The sequence below is a fragment of the Eretmochelys imbricata genome, chromosome 1 (genome assembly GCF_965152235.1).
Source record: "Eretmochelys imbricata isolate rEreImb1 chromosome 1, rEreImb1.hap1, whole genome shotgun sequence".
Lineage (NCBI taxonomy): Eukaryota > Metazoa > Chordata > Testudines > Cheloniidae > Eretmochelys > Eretmochelys imbricata.
In genome coordinates, this window is record NC_135572.1 from 342,494,786 (window position 1) to 342,519,538 (window position 24,753).

At 42.0% G+C, this 24,753-nt stretch overlaps 1 protein-coding gene across 7 annotated transcripts in view; it reads right to left on the minus strand.

The window, feature by feature from the left end:
• Positions 1-24,753, minus strand: part of SEMA3D (semaphorin 3D) — a 183,192-nt gene that overhangs the window by 18,105 nt on the left and 140,334 nt on the right. For all 7 annotated transcript variants that reach the window (XM_077836139.1, XM_077836164.1, XM_077836155.1 and 4 more), the window contains 7 exons: positions 24,282-24,396; positions 23,817-23,886; positions 21,326-21,470; positions 7,124-7,346; positions 4,118-4,206; positions 2,218-2,259; positions 517-674 (listed from right to left, as the gene is read on the minus strand). In XM_077836139.1, the coding sequence (XP_077692265.1) occupies positions 517-674; positions 2,218-2,259; positions 4,118-4,206; positions 7,124-7,346; positions 21,326-21,470; positions 23,817-23,886; positions 24,282-24,396 (842 nt within the window). The remainder of the gene's footprint in view (positions 1-516; positions 675-2,217; positions 2,260-4,117; positions 4,207-7,123; positions 7,347-21,325; positions 21,471-23,816; positions 23,887-24,281; positions 24,397-24,753) is intronic.

Consider the following 24,753-nt stretch of genomic DNA (forward strand, 5'->3'; position numbering starts at 1 on the left):
GTTTGTAAACTCTAAAACACTTGAGCCATGAGACCTGTGTCTTTTAGCTTAGACAGCAGCAGCTCATCCTTTCAGTTCCTGCTGTCGATGACCCACCCAAGGATATCATGTGAGATTCACACTCCCCATTGTGATTGTGCCTGGCAGAGGCACAAGTATGGGAGGCTCCATGAATCACTTCCCTCCTTTGTACACTCATGCAGAGGTGGCCACAATCTAGTCCTTAGCCTCATAACTTGGTATCTTAAAGGACGTAGCATAACAATAAGTACGGTGATCTTGTTACGTTAGATGCCCTAGTGCAGTTATCACTGTTCATATTAAAGTGCTGCACTGTTTTCATAGCACTCCCAACAAAACATGGACAAAGTTATGTCTACAATTTACCTAAACAACATGCTGAAAAAGTGCAACTTGTTTTCGCAGGCCTAGAAACAAAATGGGAACCTCTGAAGCCCTTAATGTAGAGAACATGAGTGGATGGATTTTCCATAGGAACTCTATACGTATTCTTACCTTTTAGAAGTTGGTGCATATCTGGAACATGAGTTTCCATCCCAAGCGCAGTATGGGTCTCTGGCAAGGCAGCAGTCTGCACAAGCCTTCCCATACGTGTGACATCTGTGCAGAGAGAGCTGAACCAATCCATCTCTGGAACCAATGTACAACTGTTGCTGCAAATCAGGGAAGGTGAATGAATTAGAAGCATTCTTCAAGCAATTATTTTAAATGTTCTCTTTCTCAATACCACCCTCGCAATCGTCCAACTTTAGCCCAGACTGTATTGAATGGGAGAGAATTTCACATTCATTGTAAAATGTTTCTCAGGGCACTGTGTGCGCTGGCCAGTCTCCATCCATTGCAGATGATATGATGGTGGAAAGGGGCTATGGAACTGGAAGGACAAGGATCTAAAACACTGGTAGCATGTCGGCATAAATTTACAGTATCAATAATCTGCAGTAATCCACAACAAAAGTAACTTTACTAATAATTTGATAGAGGAAGACAGTCATGGGGCTCAGTTCTGGTTTATGTCTTATGTTCCTAAAAGCTCATGCTTCAGGGTTTCAGATGGTCACCAGCACAGGTCAGGAAGGTATTTTTTCCCCCTCCAATGTATTTTTTATCTCCTTCCTCTGAAGCATCAGGGATAGCCCTTGCTGGAGATGGGATAAGGTGAGCCAGGGCTATGAGGTGACATTGAGCATTCTCTCTCTCAGGTGCTTGGCTGGCTGATTCTTGCTCAAAGGGTCTAACTGATTGTCAAACACAAGGTTGCAAAGGCATTTTTCCCCAGGTCAGATTGGCAGTGACCTTGGGGTTTTTTGTCTTTCTCTGCAGCATGTGGGTGAAGGTCACTTGCTAGGATTACCTGGGTATATCTCATCCAATCATTTCCCTGCCATTGCAGGGACCTCAGGTACTGTGCACCTCGGTCTTTCACCTGTTCTCTGCCTGTAGCACATAACAGTTCAGTTTCCTGTGGGCCGTAATACTGTGTTCTAATTTCAGTTGTTGGATTTAGTGTGTGGGTACTGGGTGGTGTTGGTGGCCTGTAACATACAGGAAGTCAGACTAGATGGTTTGATGGTCCCTTCTGGCTTTAAGCTATGGCACTGACTTGGAATTCAGGATATTTGGATGACCTGGGCAAATAACTTTACCACTCTGTGCCTCAGTTCCTTATTTAAAAAAGGGAATAATAATACTTCCTTTTTCCCACCTTTTGTGACTTGTGTGATTAGACTGTAAGCTGATAGGTTGGGGACTGCCTCGTACTATGTGTACATACAATGTCTGGCACCGTGGGGCCCTGATCCCTATTTGGGATCCCTAGCAGTGCTGTTTGTAATACCGCTACTATAACCAATAATAAAATAATAATAACGTCTTGTTGAATTGATAGATTACACAGAGTCCAATTTTTGTTGTATCTGGAAAATATGTGTGAACTAACTTTATTCACAAATCCCACATCCGCGTGACTAAGGATTTGTATCTATGAGTAATTACCAGTTTGTGCATTCAAACTACTATTTGTGAGCAAATGTCAATTTTCCAGGCAAACTAGTTCACACTATGGTTTCCAGATACAGCTTAAGTGGCAGCCTTTGAAAGTTTGGCTAATAAGCAGCAGATGTCACCAGCAAAGCAACAAGCTAAATGATCAAAATACCAAACTATTTATGTGAATTAAACAAGTGTGTGAATTACCTGCTTCAGGGACATCTCCATAGTTGAGATAAATGATGGACGCTGAAAAATTAATGAGTGAATTAATGAGTAACTATTCATTGACATTTGCTTCTGTCTTTAATAGAAAAGACGACATATCTTATCACCTGCCTAACAACAAAAATAAAGAAAACTACAGAGCAACTTAATTGGTTTATGCAGATGTGGGAAAAAAATCAGAAATAACAAAATACCTGCTTCCAGAAACACATACCAGCAAATATTCTCTGCTACTTGCCAGTAGATGACTTTTATCCAGGAAGATTGTAATTCACTGTGCACAGAGAACCACCACCAAGTCTAAAAACTCCATTTAAGCACTATTGTGAAAGCTTAAATGGAACTTAAGGTATGCATAGGTTGCTTCTCTGCACCAAGGGTGAATTTTATCTCCAGTGAAGTCAATGGATGTTGTGCCAGTGACCGTAGTATTAACAAGATGGTCCTGGTATATTATTTATGCTCTATCACATAATCCAACATCTAAGCCTATTGTTTAATGTTGATTTGATTTTAGGAATAAGGAATGGTTTGCAGCTGCTCTCTCCTCTTCAATTTTCCACATTAAAAAAAATGTAGAGGTAACATTTATAAAGTGGAGAAATGTCTGTTGAGCAAACCCCAACCCTTTTTACTGTTAAATATGATATGGCATGTTTGCCCTTGACATTATGTTATAAGAATGCAGCAAATTGGTGTACATATTGAAACTCCTGATTATTTGGCAGACTGTCAAGCAATCTTGGTATTTTCAAAGTAATATTTATAATTCGTGTTCATGGCAGTGAAAAGAGGATATTGAGAGCCTTTAAATCAAGAGGATTCTCCTCCTATAGATGATGTATCAAAAGGCACATAAAGAGATTAACTCAGTAATATCAGTTTTACAGAGTCCGTAATAGTGCTGGGTGAACTCATTGTGTCTGATTTCAAACCCACTTGATCATTGTGAGTTAGAAAGATCGACTACGACCCCACTGTTCTTGGGCTTGCACTGCACTTAGGAGAGAGTCTATGGAAAAACAGGGCAGATGGTACGGAGAAAGGAAAACACTAACGAAACAGTAAGGTGAAAAATGAAGTAGAGCTGGATACAATGAAAAGGGAACAGCGAGAGGCTGCCAAAAAGGAGGAGAGAGAAACACTGGAATGAAAAAATAAATCAGCAGGCACATTCTATTTTCCATTACTCTGGTGTAAATCCAAATCAACTCCACTGCCATCAACAGAGTTAATCAGGATTTATGTCAGTGTAATAGAGAGCAGAATTTGGCCCAGGGTATATACCATTTACAGGCAACTCACTGGAGCTGGCCTGACTCTCTCTGACATTCTACCATCATTGCGAACCCCAAGCACACAAAAACCTTGAATCAGGCTTCAGAATAAACCCACCCCAAAACAAAACAAATCGAGAGATTGATTTAAAAATCATTAGACTTTAAAAAACAGCAGATATTTCCTTCATTTTATTTGCCTTGTGTTTTTTGTTTGTTTTGTTTTTAACCATCATTTGTGTTTCAAGGTTTTCTGTGTGCCCATGAGGGTTGAAAATATTTTTAAAGTGATAATGGGGATCGCAGGACGTCAGAAGCTGAGGCTTTAGGAAAAACACTAAAAATCAAGCAGTGTTGGTGAGATGGGTGATAAAACTGCAACAGTTGGCAGGAGTTTCCTAGGAGCTTGAAAATTCATGTTCTTTTTGATTCAATCACCTTTGGAAAAGCAAAGGATCTCAATGCTAAAAATAAAATAAGTCTGGGAACTTGCACTAGTTCCGAGAAATGAATTGCTTCAGAGGTTAAACTCCTCAAGGCTTAAAACTCCCCTAAACTATTCTCTAATGCTGTTTAAACATTCAGTGGCTGGTAAAGCTTACCTTGAAAATCTGCAGCTCTTCCAGTACTACCTCCTCTATAGTCCACTTCTCCTTTGTAATACTCACAACTTTCAGTACCGTTCCCGTGTCTGAAACAAAGGGATGTAGTATACAAAGCAGTAGTTGTGTTTCAGCGTTTACGTACAGTTCTGTTGCTAACTGACTTCATATTGACTCCCCTTCCCATTCTTTTTCTAAGTGATGCTCTAAACTGCAGTTATAAAGAAGATAATAAAGGAAACTAGACATCAGAGATCCTGTTTAATGTAGCCAGGAATTTGCTTTCTAGATATGTCTGTCCATCCCAGGTACTTGTATGGCCCCCATCACTATAGTGTCTGCGCAACTCACAATTTTTAATGTATTTAACCTTAGAATGCTCTGTGAGACAGAGCTATTATCCCCATTTTACAGATGTGGGACTGAAGCACAGCAAGACTTGCCCAATCTCACATGAGAAACATGTGGGGGAAGCAAGGAATTGAACCAGGGTCTATTGAGCCCCACTCTAGTGCCTTAGCTACTGTATCATCCTTCTTTTTCAGTAAGAATTTATCTATTTAAACGGTTTTAAGGACGATAAAGGGCCTAAAGTCCTTTGCTGAATAGGGAGCCTGAGTGACTACCTAGGCAGCATGGTGTGATCATACTTAAAACTGAATTGAAGTGCTTTTAAAATCAAACTAAACAGTTGTTTAAGATCCCACAGCGTTAAGGGTGGAACCTCACACCTGCTGAGGCCCAAATGTGGGATGTGTTATGTGCCAGTGACCCAAAGTCAGGGATACAGAAATGTTACTAATGCAGCGATTTAAATTGCAATGGAATCCCTTATTTTAATGTAAACAACTCTTTGGATCACCTCAGCTCCAAGAGTCTGCATTTCTTCTCTGAATAAATCCAACCATAATAGTGAAGGGACACCAAAGCTGTGTGGCATTTACGTATTTGGGCTTGCAATGAGTGATGCCCTTGAAAATGAAGCCTAGGTGAGAGTTGTGCCCGAACACGGCCCTTTGCAACAGTCACATCCCACTTGGCCCTAACAGGGGACTCATGTGCTGCATAAAGCCTTGTGCGTGGGTTGCACGTTTTCCTGACAGAATACAGGATAGCACACAGAGAGGCAGGTTGGAAGTCTAGGGAACCGCGTATTGGATTGAGTTAGGCATGCTGGAGTTCTAACCCCACCTCTGTCATTGACTCGCTGGGTGGGTTTCAGAAACTCTGGGCCTCAGTTTCCCAAACTCAGCATGAATTAAAACACCTCCCTATCTCAAAGGGGAGATGAAATTCATTGACATTTGCAAATCCCTTTAAAAACACCAGGTTTAGTCATCTCCTGGGAATCCCCAGTGGTGTGAATTCCAGTTGGTGGAATCCCAGCATTGCAAGGGGGCTAGCCAATCCTGCCACCAAAACTCACAGGCTGGTGAAGGGGCACGGCCTGGATGTCTGGAAGATGCAAGGCAGGATTGAATCAAGCCCATTCAGTACTAAATATTATGTGTAGTATTAAAACAACAAATAAAACAAGTAGTATTAAAACAACAAAAATACATTTTAAAGCAAAGTAGGAGACTACAGCTGATGACATCCCTAGCACTTCAAGTGGAAGCTAGAAAATGTCACTACCTGCCTTCTGTGTCAGTAATGTCCACACTCTTATCTAGGCTTGCACAGATAAAAAGGGCTGCAGCTGAAATATCTATACATAACAGGCAGCCTTTCTAAATTCTCCAGCAGTGTTGGTTAAACATATTCGAACATATTTTAAGCTCCTGATCTTCTGGTGGCCAAAACTTCCCGAGTTATTTGGTGCATTTTTATGGACTCATTGTATAATCTTTGAAATATTATCTTTCAGCCTGATTTTCCACAGGATAGATTTAAAATATAACATGAAATAAAACCATGTACTTCTGGAGAAAAAAAATAGCTCACTTTTTAACTAAAAGGTGCTGGAGCTGATAATTTTCTCTCTATTCAAATTACTAGTGACTACATGGTACCTAGCCATCTCCAAATCTCTACCCTAAAGAAGAATTACATTGAAGAATTAGATGTCAGTGCTATCTATGAATAGCTAACCCGACAGAAGGTTATTGATCTAATTTAAGTTAATTTTGTATGAAAACCTATGGCAGTAGAGGATAGCACAAAACAATGCAAATTCTAGAACATGCCAAAACAATATTCCATGTGTTAGGCAGCAAATCTACCTTTTTCGAACGGATGTATAATTTTTTCATAACTGTTCAGCATGTGTAACATATGAATGATCGTGGGTGTGCATGTCGTGTGTATGCTTCAGATGTAACTTTTATATTTGAATTGTAGGGGTTTCATGGTATTTGAAAGTGCATGATTACTTTCTTCCTTTGATTGCATCAGAAAGGCAAAGCAATAAAGGTTCTCCATGATCGGGGCAGTGCTTGCTCCTGGACAGCCAACCGTGCTGTGAGAGCAACCAGCCTGAAGTTCTTCCTCATGCTAAAATCCCAGTCCATCTCACTCTTCACTTGTTGGCCTGAAGTGTATGGATGCTGGAAGACACCTCATGACACCTTGTTTGCTAGTGAAATTAGTACTTGCGAGAAAGGCTGAGTCAAAAGCCCTGGAGACTTAAGTCCTGCACCTGAGACGTTGTTGGCTTTGAAATTCACTCCCGTCCCCAGTTGTGTCCCAAATAGTCAAATTTGTTGAACTGCAGGGCACGCTGCAAAATTCATCTGTGTGGTAAAGGGGAGGCAGTGTGGCCTACTGGAGTGTGACTCAGGAGACCTGGGTTCTATTCTTGGATCTGCCACTGGCCTGTTGGTGATTTTGGGCAAGTCACTTCACCACTCTGTGCCTCAGTTTCCCCATCTGTAAAATGGGAATAATGTTACCTCTTTGGTAAATGGAAAGATTCTTGATAGATGAGGACCCCAAATGATCTTCTTCAAGAGCAATATCATAGGAAAGCTAAATAGGTTAAAGAACTATGAGAGCTCTTTAATTTACCTGTGCCTAGGAATATAACATCATACTGCCCATCTTCTGCCATGACATGATCCACCACAATCTGTGTCAGCCTGTAGTCCACATTGATTCTAGTAAATACAGGTCCTCCAGTCACTGGGTAAACAGACTTGTACATCAATGGATGGCGTTTTATAAAGCTAACAACATCATCTGGAAAATCTCTGGTAGATTTAATCAACGGGTCGTAAGTTTTGCTTGGGCACTGAACACAAGAAAGGGGAAAAGAAGATAAAAAAGAGAACATTAAGAAAAAATATGGATTACTTTGAAGCGTTCATTTCTGTGCTAGGAAAACTTATTCACAAACAGTGCAGGGAGATAAATGAATGTTTAGTATAACTGAAAAAAATGTCTCACTCACTTGGAAACAGAGTTTAACATATTGGGTGCTACACAGAGCCCACTGAAGTCAGTGGGAGCTGCTGGGTGCTAAGCCCTATTGAAAAATGAACCACTTGTTTAGATGCCTAAATACGGAATTAGGAGTGTAACTTTAGACAACCATTGTTTTTAAACCTTGGCTTTTGTGTGTATATTGTAACTGTCTATAAAGCATGAATGACAGCGATAAACCCGAGATTTCATCCAGAGGGAACGTAATTTGGCCTAGAATTGGAATAGCTCAGTGGTGTTTCAAGTTTTCTAGTCACCAGTGCTTGGAAGCACACTGGGCTGTTCAAAAAGACCATCCAAGAACTCTCTGCATTGGGGTCTTCAGCTTGCCACTTTCCCCCTTGTTTTTCCACTTCCCTCTCCTCGTCTTTTCATTTTTCATGTCTTTACAAGCCTGTCCCTTTTATCCTCATTTCTGTTTTTCTCCACTCCCACTGATTTTCCTTTAGCTTCTAAAACTCTCTGAAACTTTATCATTTGTTTCCACTATTCCATTGCCACTTCTCAGTAATATAAATTTCAGACCCTTGCACTAACACTCTCTTTCACAAACGCGATGCAGTTTCTGGTGTCACTTATTCACCTGGACAATCCAGCAAACCTTTCTCAGGCAGACCTTCCATTGAAGTCAGTGGGAGTGCAGGTCAGTTGCCAGTTTGGGATAGAAAGGATTGGCAGGCCGTGTTAGTAGGAAGGCTTTGTCTAGGAGGCACTATATGAAGCTCTAATGGGGGCTATAGGAATTCAAGCACTCAGACTCTATTTTCCTCCATTCAAGTAAAAGGTCTGTTAATGAAACTTATTAAAAAAAGTTACCTTTGGGACTTAAGATATATCAGTAAATAGGTGTGAAGACCACAATCGAAGAGCTTGTCTGTGCCTTCTTCTAATAGACTGTGTGGCAATTACAGCTATCATTATGTTTATACTACTATCACCAATCATGGTGTCAAGGGTTACTGAATTTATTAATTATTACTATTATTGATCTGGTCCATGCCAGCAGTGTGCTCAGAGTTGTATGTGGCACATTTTAAAGGGCTTTTCAACAGACATTTGGATAATGAAGAGTGAACAGTTTTCAGACAAAAACAATAAAGTAACATAAGAAAAAACACCCAGAAATTTCTGGTGTTCAAGATTTTTGTAACTATTTCCAATGTTAAAAGTGTTGAAAGAGAGATACGTTCAATTCTGGAAGAGCTAGAGGCCCATTGTTTAACAAGGAGTCAGACAAGTGAGTCAGATTGTTTAACAAGGAGTCAGTCAAGTGAACTGTGTATGGAATAGAGGGATAAAGGAAAGACCTGTTACGTTGTCTACCCATTTTATTTCAATTGCTGTGTGTTTTTCAACAGTTAGCCTACTGTGCCCTCTGGTGGTTTTCAGTGGAAAGTCCCCAGCTTCTTAAATCTGAATTGCCTGGATACAAATACAAGACATGCTTCCTTTCATCACTGTCTGTGCTGTTGCTTAATTGTTTAGGGCCATAGGATACCCTGATCTACACATCACAGAGCAGGGTAAAATGATGCAGAAAAGATCCCAAACTTAAGGGGAGAAGTGTAAACAGAAGTATTCCAGAAGATTGTCTCAAGAGACCACAGAGACCAAACAGCAGATTTCTCTCGCCAAGGTTGGGTTCTGTAGCGCTGGTGCAGTGGGGCTGAACAGGGGAGCAGTCACTCTTTAGTGGCCTGTACCCTGGCACATTTCCTAATGGGAATCTACTCAAAAGTTACAGCTGCTAAAACACCACCGTCTGCATTACTGAAGAAGAACTGTTTTATCATTCTCCCCTTGTTATGCCTTTGTCTGTTATACAGCTCTCTTTGACTATTTTTCTCCTGAGTAGGGAGTTGCAGATGGTGATCAAGCCACCTTTTATCTTTCTCTTGTATAACATAATCAGGTTGAGATCCTTGTGTGTCTCATCGTAAATCAGGTTTTCCAGACCCCAAATCATTTCTGTAGCTTTTCTCTGAACCTTCTCCAGCTTTTCAGCACCCATTTTTTATAGCCTAGACACCAGAACTGGGCACAGCATTCTGACTGATGAAGGCCTTTAAAGTGAATATTGCTGCTTACTATATTACATTTAAAACAGTCATACTATGTACGATAAATACTATGCCAAGGATTGAGCCTTCTCTTCCCTTCATGGTTTGTGTGCATTACTAGCATTCAGGTAACAATCAGACTTATTTTGCAGATAAAGTAGAGACTTTCTGGCAAATGATTACTGAGGTCTCTCTTTTGATAACTAGACAGCTACACGGAACAAAGTTCTACTAGCAGATCAATACCAGATCTGCACTCTGACAGTGCTCTATATACATGCATTGAACTTCCATTGATATCAGGGATAGTTCTATATATGCACAGCAGGGAAACCACAAGATCAGAGCCAGGCCTGCCGACGCAGGGGAGGAGGGGGAAAGGGGCAATTGCTATGGAGCACAGGCAATTTAAAAGGACCTGGAGGCCCCCGGCCACTGCTGCCGGCAGCAAAGTGGAGCTAAGGCAGGCTTCCTGCCCTCCCTCACTCTGTGTCACTCCCTGAAGTGGCTGGAATGGCCCTCTGGTGGGTGCGGGGTGGGGCAGGGGTTCTCTGCGTGCTACCCCCACACAACGTTGACTCCGCAGCTCCCATTGGCTGGGAACTGCGGCCAATGGGAGATGCAGAGGTGGTGCCTGCGGGGAGCAGCACGCGAAGACTCCCTGAGCTCCCCGCCTAGGAGCCGCTGCCAGAGGGGTGTGCCAATCGCTTTCGGGAGCCACCCGGGGTAAGTGCTGACCTCCTGCCTCCCTCCTACACCCCAAACCCCTGCCTCAGCCTAGAACCTGCACCCAAACTCCCTCCCAAAGCCCGTACTCCACACCCCCTCCCGCAACCAAACTCCCCGCCCCAGCCTGGTGAAAGTGAGTGAGGGTGGGGGAGAGCGAGCGACAGAGGGAGGGGGGAATGGAGTGAGCAGGGGGTGGGGCCTTGGAGAAGTGGCGGGATAGGGGCATGGCCTCAAGGAAGGGACGGGGCGGGGCAGAGCAAGGGTCTTTGGATTTGCACAATTAGATAATTGGCAACCCAACTGGGAGAGCATATGGAAGCCCTGGCTGTGCCGGAAGAGCGAGCCCACCAGCACAGCTGCAGTTCACTGGGCACCAGCCAGCGCAGGCCCAGCACTGCCCAAACATCAGGCGGACTGTGTCCGCACGGGCGCAGCTTGTGCGTGCGGGGGGGACTACTGACCGTTCTGCCCCGGGGCCTGGAATTGCTGTTGGCGGGTCTGATCGGAGCAGAGACCAGCTGTGTAAACCAGGTCGGAGACATTTGTCCTTTAAGTGGATCCTACATTCATACCTAAATTCAATCTGTACAGTCTAGTCCAGCCAAAAAGACAAATTAGCTTGAAGTTTGGCTTGTGGTAAACACAGCTAGTAACTATTCTCTGCAAATAAAGGGAGTTTTATCTGCATATAAAACTGCACAAGTCTCCTAAGAGAGAAACTAGTTAGGAAAAAAGTAACTTTTGACTAAGGATAATATTTTCAAAAGCACCTAAATGACCTAGCAGCCTAAATCCCATTTTTCCAAAGTGATTTAGGGCCAGACTTTTAAATGTATTTAGATGCCTAAAGAAACAAATATTAGGAACTCAATGGGAATTAGGCATAGCTGCAATTTTTGGTGTCTAAATACTTTTAAAATCTGGCTTTTAGGCAGTTAGGAGCCTAAGTCTTATTGAAAGTCATTGCAGTTTAGTGCCTACTACGGCCCAGATTTTAAGATATTTAGTCACCTAACTCGCACTGTCCTTGTGTCACTTTTGACTATGCCTAAATTACATAGGAGGTTTTGAAAGTTTTACACTAGATTCTTGAGGTGTTACATCAGTGAAAGGCAGAACTGCACTCTACATCATCATTTACCCAGTATCCCATCATTTAGCGTCAACCTACAATTTGATGTGCCACTGTGGCTAAAAGTTAAAGACTCAACTGGAAAATACAGTGGCTCTTGCATTACTACCGTGTGATAGTTATTCACTGGGCATCTCTGGAGAGTTTGGCACAAGCAAAGAAAGACAAGGAGATATGTCAATTGGATACTGTAAAAGTCTCCTTTGGAAATATATTTTCATTTGCTGTGAGTTATTCTTAGTGGCATTTTGCCAGCATTTGCATATGGTCTTTATCCTCTGGTTTTCTGAGCAGGATCTCCCATGTTCCATTGTCTGATGTGCTTTCACAAACAAAAGCCATTACAAGGTTATTCCCTGAAGGTTGGCTATAGTGAGATTCATTTGTGAAGAAAATGATGTAATTTTAATTCTGACGGAATAATTTGTTTTGATATTATGTAGCAAAGAGAAATACAGAGTGTGTGTCACGAACCTAAAAATCCATTCACAGGCTAGTCAAAACCCTTTTGATTTCCAGAGAAATTCAAAAGGATCTATAGTGTCAGCAGAAAAAATTCAGATAGAACAATAGCTGTAAACAAACCAAGCCATAGCTAAACAGTACATTTTCAGGGCAGCCGTCAGGGAAATTTCTCTTTATCCCCATCCTTCTGAACAATCCAAATTTAATCCTCCTCCAATTTATACTGTTTTGGGAACTCAGTAACTGATTACAATGGTGTAGTTATACATTTAGGGGTTGAGGCAAAGCCCATTGAACCGAATGAAAAGATTTTCATTTTCTTCACTGGTACCAAGTATCAAAGGGGTAGCCGTGTCAGTCTGTATCCATAAAAACAACGAGTCCGGTGGCACCTTAAAGACTAACAGATTTATTGGGGCATAAGATTTCATGGTTAAAAAACCCACTTCTTCAGGTCCATGCCTCTGAAGAAGCGGGTTTTCTACCCACAAAAGCTTATGCCCAAATAAATCTGTTAGTCTTTAAGGTGCCACCGGACTCCTTGTTATTTTCTTCACTGGAGTTTGGATCAGCATAAGTGAAAGTAGAATCAGGCCAGATTCCCCGGGTTCCAGATGTTCAATAGCTCCCCATTGATGGAATTTATTTTTCCCTCCTTTGTATATTTTTCTGTCATCTGCATTATCACTAGCTAAATATGTTATACTTTATATGGCACAGTCCACATCTTCTACAGATTTTTGTGTGGCTCCTCCATTCACAAATGAATCCCAGCCACTCTGTTTTTTTCTGAATACCATGTTGAAAATCTAAGTTAGCAGGAAAGACTAGAAGATGTGATAGATGTTCTGAGAGCTAGAATGTGAGACATTTAAACATCTTGCTAGAAATGTCTATGTGGAAGAACACAAGACGTAGGAGAGGTGACATCACCTGCTATCATCTGTGGGATAGAGAGCAAAATGTCTACCAATCTGGAACTGAAATAATTATATTACTCCCAAAGGCCTGGATCCTGCAGTGTGTAGTGTCAGCAGATCCCCACCCATTTATTTCAATGGGCCACCATGGATGCTTGCACACAGTAGTTGGCTGGAGTGGGGTCTACTGTGACTTGAGTGGGCTTTGGATCATGTCCTAGAACAGCCTGACCATTAAGAACAGCTGACCAGGTGCAACCCTGTTGTTCTTGGCAAAGCTAGCTGTGCCCAGAGACATCTCTGTCAGTGGCACGGGGTACTGCAGAAGGGAATGAAAAATGATTCTCAGCCACCAACAGGAATTTGGCAAGTCACCAAACAGCTCCACCCATCATTACAGAACAATCTATATAGGCTTGGGCTTCCTTTCATACTAATCAGCATGACACATGATGTTATGGGCTAGGCAGCACAGTGGGTGAGTGTAGTAGCTTTTCACCTCTTGAAAGCTGAGGTCACATCCTGGCATATGTCACAAGTGAAAATGAGAGGGGTGATCTCCACCCATTCCATAGAGGACATTAGTGTACATCCAGAAGGACCAGAGGGTGTGTCAGACATGGACACTCATCTTCCACTAAAGTCAGTGGCAGTTCTAAATTCACATCAGAGGGCACAGGACTGGAACATCAGGGATGTTGCATGTGAAGACTGGAATTCTGCTTTATATAGGTTCTTATAATACTCTCATCACTTTAGTATCTGAGAGCCTTCCAGTAGCGTATTAAGTGATGTGACTAGCATCTGTCAGGGGAGGATTAGTTTAGCAGTGGGTGGAAGCCTACAAAGAACATATCCAGAGTGTAAGTCACTCTTGCAAGATTTGTTAGTTCTTTGCTTTTATGAAAGGTAACTTCACAAACACACAAGTTAAATGTTTTACAAAAAACACACATACTGTGCACACATGTTCAGCTACTGTGTAAAATCTGATTCACAAAACATTAAGGGATTGATTCAACACCCATTAAAGTCAATGGGAGTCTTTTGATGGACTTCAATGGGAGTTTGATTAGACCCTATTTGCTTTGGGTCCAATTATTATCCTGGTTACACTAACATAAATGCCGTAGCAGCGTCACCAAAATTGTTGGGAGTTACTCCTAATTTACACAGGTACAGCTGAGAGTTAGGAGTTGCCCATTGGTTAGGGAGGTAGTGTAGCGCACTGTACTTGAACTCAGGATCTCAGGGTTCTACTCCCAGCTCTACCACTGGCCTGCTGGGTGACTTCAGGCAAGTCTCTTTGCATCTCAGTTTCTGCATCTGTAAAATGGGGACAATGATATTTACCTTGTTTGTAGATCACTTAGATGTATTATTATTTTGCGCAATTCTAGATCAAATTGTCCACTCTAGTATGGGAGGAGATGAAACCTCAGAAGCTCCACAAATATGATGGGGAAAAGACACCACAACAGATGATCTGCAAAGACGTTTTTTAAAATTTTCTCATATAGACTATGCTACAGACTAGGGACCGAATGGCTAGGCAGCAGTTCTGCAGAAAAGGACCTCGGGGTTACAGTGGACGAGAAGCTGGATATGAGTCAACAGTGTGCCCTTGTTGCCAAGAAAGCCAATGGCATTTTGGGCTGTATAAGTATGGGCATTGCCAGCAGATCGAGGGATGTGATCGTTCCCCTCTATTCGACATTGGCGAGGCATCATCTGGAGTACTGTGTCCAGTTTTGGGCCCCACACTACAAGAAGGATGTGGAAAAATTGGAAGATGTCCAGCGGAGGGCAACAAGAATGGTTAGAGGACTGGAACACATAACTTATGAGGAGAGGCTGAGGGAACTGGGATTGTTTAGTCTGCAGAAGAGAAGAATGAGGGGGGATTTGATAGCTGCTTTCAACTACCTGAAAGGGGGTTCCAAAGAGGATGGATCTAGACTGTTCTCAGTGGTAGCAGATGACAGAACAAGGAGTAATGGTCTCAAGTTGCAGTGGGGGAGGTTTAGGTTGGATATTAGGAAAAACCTTTCCACTAGGAGGGTGGTGAAACACTGGAATGGGTTACCTAGGGAGGTAGTGGAATCTCCTTCCTTAGAAGTTTTTAAAGTCAGGCTTGACAAAGCCCTGGCTGGGATGATTTAGTTGGGGATTGGTCCTGCTTTGAGCAGGTGGTTGGACTAGATGGACCCTTCCAACCCTGATATTCTATGGCGTCAGACAGATGGATGCCAATGTATCACTTTGATCAATTAAAGAAAACAAAAACCAGAATAACAAAACAAAACACTATCAGTGTATCTCTGTGTATAGAGACAGCAAAAAATATGCAGGCGGGATCCACAGGGAGGTTTAGAAAGCAGCATTTTGCACTAACATTACTGACATGTCATGCAAGCCCACTGGCTAGGCACACACAGGGAGCAGCAAAACTGCAAGGTGGTCAAGGACCAACCTCTTTTTTTTTTTTTTTAAAGAAAGGGAAATATTTTTAAAAAGGCTCAGATTCCTGTGGCTGATGCCTGATCCTAGAGTGACCCACAAGAGGAAAAATGTTAGTTCAGGTGGTGTTTGGAATCAGCCGCTCCTCTGTTCAAGGTTCCACTGCCTGCCCCAAACGTGCTGTATCACGTTTCCTGTTAACGCACTGGCATTGTCGATATTAAGGAATAAATTGAGATAATTGCTTTTAGGTGGACAGGAATAAGAAGGATCCATTAAGTGCCCTTGACTTTGCAGGTGACACTGTAGAGCTCTCTGTAAAGCTTTGCAAGTGCAAAAGGCAACTAAGATTCGCTGAGTTCAGAAAATCTGCTGTTAACTCAAAGGTGATTCATATCAGGGAAAGCGTATTAGTAAGGAGGTGGAGGAGGTTTCTTCAGGAAAACAACATAAAGTAAAATGTTTCACTTGATAAGGCAGCCCAGTTACAGTGTGGAGATCAAAGGAGAGCTGAATTGGAGAAGTGAGGAATGCATTCCAACCTATAAAGATCAGGAGCAACAGGGAGATTAGTCTACAAATAATAAATGACACCTGTGTAACCTCAATGTTTTATACACATGCTTATTACAGCAGGAAAGCCAACCAGCGAGCGGGCTGGTGGGAGTTTTTGGCAGAGAGTGTTGGCTTTGAAGGATGCTTCCCTTGGGGTTCAGTCTTGTTAGAATGAGATGTACAGCACCCCCACTATCTACATCAAAACTGCAGAGGGGACAAGAGATGTGAAATATGATCAGTGTTAGATGTTATGGTGAGGAGCTCTACAGAAAAGTGAGAGACCCAGAGTAAGGAAGAGATCACATCTGAGAATCTCATTTTAGTTTTAATCATTTTACAGTTTTAAAAAAAATGTAATGCTCTGAAAAACAAAGAACCCAGAAACCCAGGATTTTGTGAGGTGCTTAGATACCAGGGATTATAGCCATAATAGTAGACAGATTAAAAGACTTTCCCCCTAATTTAATCAAAATCCTGCTCTTCTGCCTTCTACCTGACATAAGAACTTTATCAAGCACTGATTATAAGTGTGAAAATCTTCAGAATACATTTTAAACAGTTTTGGAGATTTAGTCCTGATCTTCTTCTAATGTTAATGGTAGCTTCCTGTCTGAATCCTTAGGTAGTGTTTTCTAGTGGCAACAGCAGTTATGCAATCTCGATTTTTAAGAGGTGAAAGAAAATCAGAATGAAGTAGGCTTGCTTTTCAAATGGACCTTCATTTCAGATCTGCCTAATGTTATTTTTGATTTGTCCCTTTCTTCAGCTCCCAAATTCCAGCATACTGTATTTCAGTTATTTCACCCTTGTTTAATTTCCATTATTTCCTGGAGCTTCCAATTAACACCAGTGGGACAGGCCTGGCCAAAAGAGGCATACATCACACACTGACCAAGCCTAGGAGTGTGGTGTATCAATGGTCCCTGAATTAACACCAGAGGGCAGGCAAACAATGCAAGAAAGAAACTGAAGCAAACAAGGGATCCTGCTGCTTCTATACAGTTTAGCATTATGGAGTCATGATGTCATGGTCATGCTGGGAGTTCATCGCTAACACAAATTGCCACAGGAAGCATTTTGTCAAAATTTCAATATCAGCGTGGTCACAGCATATATAGAGAGCAGCTTTATTTAATTCGGAGATAACATTAGTTGAGTAGAATGTTAAATTAGGGTAACAGTCTCCAGCTTCTGTATAAATGCTTAAAGGAAGCCAACACATCTCTGGAAGCCCAACATCAAAGGGAATACATTTCACAGTGTATTCATTTTTCAAGCAACCCATAGCATATAACATAAGAAATATAATGAATCCAGGAAGAGCTCTGTACACCCTAATTGTGTCTTAGCCCTTATACAGATCTTTCTATTTTCCAAATACTAATTTATTAAGGGCTAAATTGTATCTATTTTGCATAGCCCTGAGCAGTACTAAGCTACCCCATGCTAGAGGGACCACAGGTGACATTTGACCTTGAGGGGTAGTGACTCCAGCATCCAGAGAACACTCAAAACGCAACACACTTAAGACATGCAGCATACCTCACCTCCTATCCCCCGATGTGCGTAGCAAACTTTACTGACTGGCATATAGGCAGGGAGGAAGCATGTTTCCAACTACATCTCGTCCCCTCTTTTGGGTTCTGTATTACATGGTGGAGGGTCTTGGTATTAACTCTGTGCTCCCTTGATCAGAGGGGCTGCAAATCTGCCCAGAACCTTATGTGGGAGTATAACACAAAGGGAGTTTCCTCTTCCCCAAAGTTTAAGACTATTCATATCCAGGGTTTTGGTTTAGCCTATTACAAGATGCGGGCCCTGCCACTTAATTTGAATTTGGATCCTGATTCAGATCATTATCATCAAGGCACCTCCCAAAGGGATGTAGTCTCCTTGCAGATCAAGCACCACTGGGATCAATCTCTAGCTAGGTCCTTAGAACAATCTGGCTGGATGTTCAGTCTATGTCCATCACTGGCCATCTCACTGCATCACCAAATCTTTTGGTGACCATGTGATCTTGATCTGAGCAGCTGCATTCCTTGGTAAACAGGTTTTGTAATTTGTTGGTCTTCCTCCTATTATATCCATACCAGGAAAGCTGGCGAAATTGAACTAGTGCTGATGGACATCCATTGCTGGGTTTGGCTACAAATATCCTCATTGCTGACTGTGTCCTACCACTTAATATGGAGCTGAAATGGCCAAGACTTTCTCTGCCACTGAGGAAAAAATGCCCAATGAAAACTTGTGAAAGGGCCATTCCTGTATCCGGAGTGTTGGCAGCATATGTAAAATTGGGCCTGGGATGTTCAAACTTTGTCCGAAACAGCTAAGCCACTCTCCTCGTCAAGCTGTTGAAAAGTCTGAAGGTTGATATCTGTGCCTTATCTGAAGCATGCTGCCCAGAACCACCGAAAAAAAAGAGTTGAGGACTGTACGTTTTTGTTCTCATGCTGCCCTCAGGGGTTGCTTGAGCAGAGTGGCTATTGTACTTTCACCCAGTGCCCAAACAGAACTGCAGCTGTGGCAGATAATTCATGAGCAATTTATCCTAACTGGGGTACTAAATACTAAATCCCCAAATTTCAGAGATGTTCAGATCTGGGATAATTCCATCTTAGTAAAGACAAAAGATTCCAGTATTAAAAATACTAAATATAAATAGATATAATGTAAACATATACTACTGTATTATTAAAGTAAATTATTGTAACCACTTTGAGAGCACTTTCTTCTCTAACAGCCATATCCCCTACTCAACCCTTGTTCAGGAAAACTCTTACTGACGTCTACTGACAAAAGATTGAGTCAGGAGGCCCTTAGTATTTGACCCTAACTTTTTATGGAACCATTCTCTCATAGCTGTTATCAGGTGCTTAAAGGAAGTAGCTGCAGACTTACGGGAAGGGTTATGGAAAGTATCAGTTTATCTTTAAATCCTGCAACCTTTAAAATTCTTTCAGATGTGGATATCCAAACCAGTGAAACAGATCAGTGCTGACAGGATCACTGACACACACACTTCCTTCCTTGTGAATCTCAGTTCATGCATGTGATGGCTAATACACACAAAAAAAGATCCCTCTAGGCAGGACAGAAGTTTTAGTATATTCATCTTTCTTGGGCATAGCAGGAGTTTCAGACGAGTAATTCCAATGATATAGACAGCATGGGCCTGTGACAGTTTCTGGTTTTGTGGGCACTATTTTATGCCTATGAGTAACTGCACCTGCATTTTTTAGTAATGAGCTGTGAATGCAAGCGTTGGTTCGTTCTCTGGTCCAAATTGCCAAATGTGGCTTCTACTTTTGGGTACCTCAAATTCTGGATGGCAGTTAGAGACACTTAGTGCCTGATTTCTGAATCTCACCTCCCATGCTCAGGCCCTGGGTATTTCTGGTTGGGCAACCATAAACTGCGGCGTCATTCCAAATTAAAGGTCTCGATTGAAAATCTGGATCAAAATGTCTACCTGTTTGCATGTACATAAAAGGGTGGGCTGCCCCCTTATGAGCCAGGGGTTGGGTGTTCCCTACAAAGGGCTGAGAGAGCTCCACTGAAAGGGGAGCTATTGAAAGGAAGTAGGTTTCTGTGGCTGGGCCAGGAATAGGAGATAGAAGAGCAAAGGAAAAGGCCTCAGGGGTAATGCAGCCTGTGTTGGTCAGAGGAATAGCGTTTTGTGTTTCTGTGAGTTTTGTGTTCGAACTGATAAACTGTGCCCTGCGGCATGGGCCTGAAAGAGACTTTGGGCATGACATTAGTCCTTCCTGGGTTGGGCAGACAAGCAGCTTATAATGTGCTCGTATTTATCACAGATGTCTAATAACTATTGGTTCCTGCAGACAGCTGAGAAAAAAATGGGGTGGGGTGGGAATAAAGGAGAAATGGGGGATGACCAGAACACATAGGAGTGAGAGATGGACTGAAAGGAAGAGCAAAAATTAGATAGTGAATTATTGCCTGAGACAGAGGCATCATCAGGCCATAAAATATGTACTTGCTTTACTCTGTCACGTAATCAGTTTCTCACAGCAATGTGTGATTGTGTAGGATCATGGATAGGAAGGGAAAAGGCCCATAAGACAATCTCTATTAAGATGTGGATTACTGCACAAAGAAGCTTGAGAACTTTTGTTCTCGTGCTCCGTCCAGTCTATCTTTATATGTCTCGAGCTACACAGGGCTCCTGCCTCTCTCCTCTCCTCTCCAACGTGGAGCTGGCACTCTTCTCTACACATGGTTAGGCTGGTCCAAATTTTTCCAATTCCATATTTAATTTTATTTTTAAATGTGGGAAATTTGTCATTAAAAATGATCCTTTTTTTGACCAACTACAGAGTAGGTCAACCATTTTGTCAGTATTTGAAATATTAATTAAATTATAAATTTTGAAATAAAGAAGTGTTTGTTTTTTTTTCAATTTTCCAACCTTTTTTCCCTCAGGGCCTAGGGCAGGGGTGGCCAACCTGTGGCTCCGGAGCCACATGCGGCTCTTCGGAAGTTAATATGCGGCTCCTTGTATAGGCACCGACTCCAGGGCTGGAGCTACAGGTGCCAATTTTCCAATGTGCCGGGGGGTGCTCACTGCTCAACCCCTGGCTCTGCCACAGGCCCTGCCCCTTCCCACCCCCTTCCCTGAGCCCCTGTGCCCTCGCTCCTCCCCCCCCCCCCCCGAGCCTTCTGCATGCCACAAAACAGCTGATCGGGAGTTGCGGGGAGGGAGAGGGAGGTGCTGATCGGTGAGGCTGCTGGTGGGTGGGAGGCACTGGGAGCGGGCTTGGGGACAGACTGATAGGGGGCTGCTGACATATTACTGTGGCTCTTTGGCAATGTACATTGATAAATTCTGGCTCTTTCTCAGCCTCAGGTTGGCCATCCCTGGCCTAGCGGATTACTACTGAGAAGTATTTCCTGATTTAAGCTTTACTTTTTCCTCCCATCAATCAGTTTTTCACCAGAATAGCTTAAAATTTATGACAACTAATTACTTATGTTACTTTAAAATAACTTATATTAATGACAGAGTCAAAATCAATGGTCACATCTAAGGGAACAGAATTTTATCAAAACCAAAGTCTGTAAGATATAGCAAAACAGAGAAACACAAGATTTAAACAACATGTATCATCATCATTTAATAGTCATCAGAGAAAAGTACTCTGCTATTTATGAAGTGTTGGTGTCTCAGAGAGGATCTCCACCTACACATGGAAATATAGCCAGGAGGAGCCCAGAGTGGGAGAGACCATCAGGAAATAGACAGTCTGGGCACAATGTTATCTCAGAGAAACGGAAGAGTTATATATAAAAAGGGGTAGGTAGAAGTCTGAGCTGTCAACATGAAGGAGGGTTAAGAGGATAATTTAAAACATCCTGAAAGGAAAATACAAGTTACCCATTCAGAAACATAATATATGGTCATTGAGTAAAAATAGAAGTATATAATTAAAGAGACACTTACTGTACCAGGCCGGGGGTATGGGATACGTCCTTCGTATTGTACCCATCTATGATCCACACTTTCTTTGTGAGCGTAAGGGCCATTGAAAACAGCTCGGATATCAGCCATGCTGTACACACAAACCGCGGAGCCCTTGAATACAGAGCTGAAAGAAATGAAGCATGTTTATAATCACATTTTAAAATCTTCAGTATAGGCCTGATCCAAAGCTCACTGAAGACAGTTAAAAGTCCTCTGATTTTGTTGGACTTTGGATCAGGTCCCATACCTGAGAATTATTATAACTGAGGGTGGTGCTAATTATGTACAGTATAGATTATATCTTTGGCTTGAAAACTCTCATACATAATATAACTGTGAATTACAGTTTAAAACTTTGGTTCGCTGGAGACTAGGTTTGTTAACCTTTTGGCCATACTGAAAAAAACATCTTTTATCTTGGTGGGTGAAGGGATCCAGAGACCTCTTATTCCTTATTATGATTAGGACTTTGGGGTGTGTATTTTAGAGATTGAAGGACAGCCCATTACATTCAGTTTGTATTTGACATTCTGTGTTTTAATTCTTGTTCAGGCAATCAGAGTATTAGAGAGGCAAGTGTAGGAGCATTGTAAACCAAAAATAAATAAATAAAATGTTATGTGTCTTTTCTAACAAAGATAGTTGAATTATCTAACCAAAACCAAGCCATAGGCAAACGTGTTAATCTTACACTTTGTGTGACGAAATGGACATTCATTCACTTCTGTATAGCTTCAGTGGCTATGTAATCTTCTAAGGGAAGATCCTATAACTGGGTTCAATTTTTGTCAGTTTATTGGCTGAATTGTATGAAGGTTCCAAGAGGCTTTGTTGCATACGGCACACATCCTATTGATATTATATTCATACTGTTCTTATAGTTGACATTTATAGTGTCTTTCATACTTTGCACACTGGACTGAGACCCAGGGACCTAAGCTCTACTCCTGGCTCTGCCACTAATCAACTGTGTGACCTGGACAAGTCAAGTTATTTCTCTATGTCACTCTCCTGCTTTGACACCTCCCCCTTTGGTTGGTCTATTTAGATTATAAACTCTTCAGGATGAGGACTCGTTTACTATGTGAATGCTCTGAATCTAGCCCAAAGGCACCCTAATATTGGTTAGGGCCTTTATGTGCTACTGTAATGCAAATCAATAATCAAGACTACTACAAACTGATATAGAAATTATATCAAGAATGATTGAATTCCATTCCATCTGCAACAGGTAGATTACATGACACACAAAACCTACATTAAACATTATTACGATGTGGAGTCAAATACTCAAAAGTTAGGATGCCAGAGGTAAGATTGCCAGTGCAAACTTAACTCACCCCCTTGTGTGTATACATTCTGATACCGTCTCTAATTACAGGATCACACACTATTTTACCCACAGGACTTCTGCCTCATTCCGTTCACAGGATGGAGGGTGCTCACTTAATCAGCAGTTATTCAATATCTTGTTGTAACCTTATTGTTCAATGTGTGGCCCCATTTACTGCACACTATTCAAACCATGCTCTGAAAATAGAATTATTAATTTCCTCATTGGATTTTCTATGACGTTCTTCGCTATAATATCTGAGTACTACACAAACATTAATTAATCTTCCAACCCCACTCCCCTCCTGTGAGGTGAGAAGGTATTATCTTATTACCATCCCCACCTATTATTCTGATGTGTCACTCTAAAGCATTGGTTCTCAAAGCCGGTCCACCGCTTGTTCAGGGAAAGCCCCTGGCGTGCTGGACCGGTTTGTTTACCTGCCGTGTCCGCAGGTTTGGCCGATCGCGGCTCCCATTGGCCGCGGTTCGCCGCTCCAAGCCAATGGGGGCTGCGGGAAGGGCAGCCAGCACGTCCCTTGGCCCGCGCCGCTTCCCGCAGCCCCCGTTGGCCTGGAGCAGCGAACCACGGCCAGTGGGAGCCGCGATCAGCCGAACCTGCAGACGCGGCAGGTAAACAAACCGGTCCGGCCCGCCAGAGACTTTCCCTGAACAAGCGGCGGACCGGCTTTGAGAACCACTGCTCTAAAGTGCTTTATTGTGAAAAGTGACCAACAGCTGTATCACCTTGACATGTGATATTGTTTGATCTCACAAGATAATCAGGGTCTGGCAGCAGAGGAGAATGAATTTATTTCAAAAGGAGCACGGTTGGGTACTCTGTAAAGCTAATCAACTTTTTTTTTAATTTTGAAGTTCAACATCTTGAAGATTTTTGTGAAAAATTCACCTGTTTCTCAACTGACTCTTTTTTTAAAATCAGGGCACTTATTTAGATGCCTACATAAGGACTATGAAGCATAACTTAAGGCACACATTTTGGAAAATATTGGCCTAGGGGAATAGAGGTCATTCCTGCAGGTCTTATTCTGGCAAACTCCCTTTGCCTTTAAGAGGTTTTTGCCTGAGTGAGGCCTTCAGGATTGGATTCCAGGGGCAAATGTGACCCTACACATACCTTGTAGTAGTGAAGACTCCATACACTAGAGGGTTTCTCTCATCTCTTGTGGAAAGTAAGAAAATATCTTCTGTAATGGGAAAAGTTTCTTTTTATTAAACAGCCTATAAACATTTTCATATTTACCACCCTATCATTTGGAGCTTTGTAAACATACAATTAATTCTTATGTTTGTTTGATTTTGAATTTTTTGTCCTGTGAATTTTGCTGAAGTTTTGAGTTCTGCCATCTGCTGTATTCCACCTGGAATCAGCTGAACTTCTCCCTAAATGGGAAAAGCCAAGTAAAAGTAACAGGGCATAATTCTGCACACCTACACCAGCTGTATACCAGGAGTAAAGTCAGTGGAGTTGCTCACAGTATAAAACTGGTGTGAGTGAGATCAGAACACTGCCCTGAGTTTCTGTAAATCCAAAACACAGAGCAGATTACAGAACAAAATAGTAAAGATCAGTTCAACTTACGTAGCTCATCAAAGTATGTGTCTGCTCCCTCAGGGCCAGGTATCGAGCACACCAGTCTTGCTTTCAGGAAAGTTGTCCACTTGTTTATTAGGCTCCGTTGACCTCCCATATCATTCTAATTTTTTTAAAAAAAGTTTTGCTTAATGACTAAATAAGGCAATTTTACATAAGTATCTAAAATATCTGCTGATCCCATTCTGAGCAGTGTTTTACAGGGTGTATTTCTAGTCTGCCCTTTCTATATTTAAAGTAGAAGATGGATTAATGGGAAATGTTTAACACAAACAGATATCTCACAAGAAATGCTTAAGATTGCAGGTGCAGGAAGACTTGCTGTATTTAAGGCTGCAGAGTGGTTTTCTTTGTAACCTCATTTTTAGTTGCTCATAGCCTTGGGACTTTGAACTTTGGCGCTGAAACTTAAATGGTTTATTATTATCCCAATTGTGATTGTATTCTTTTACTCCTTGTG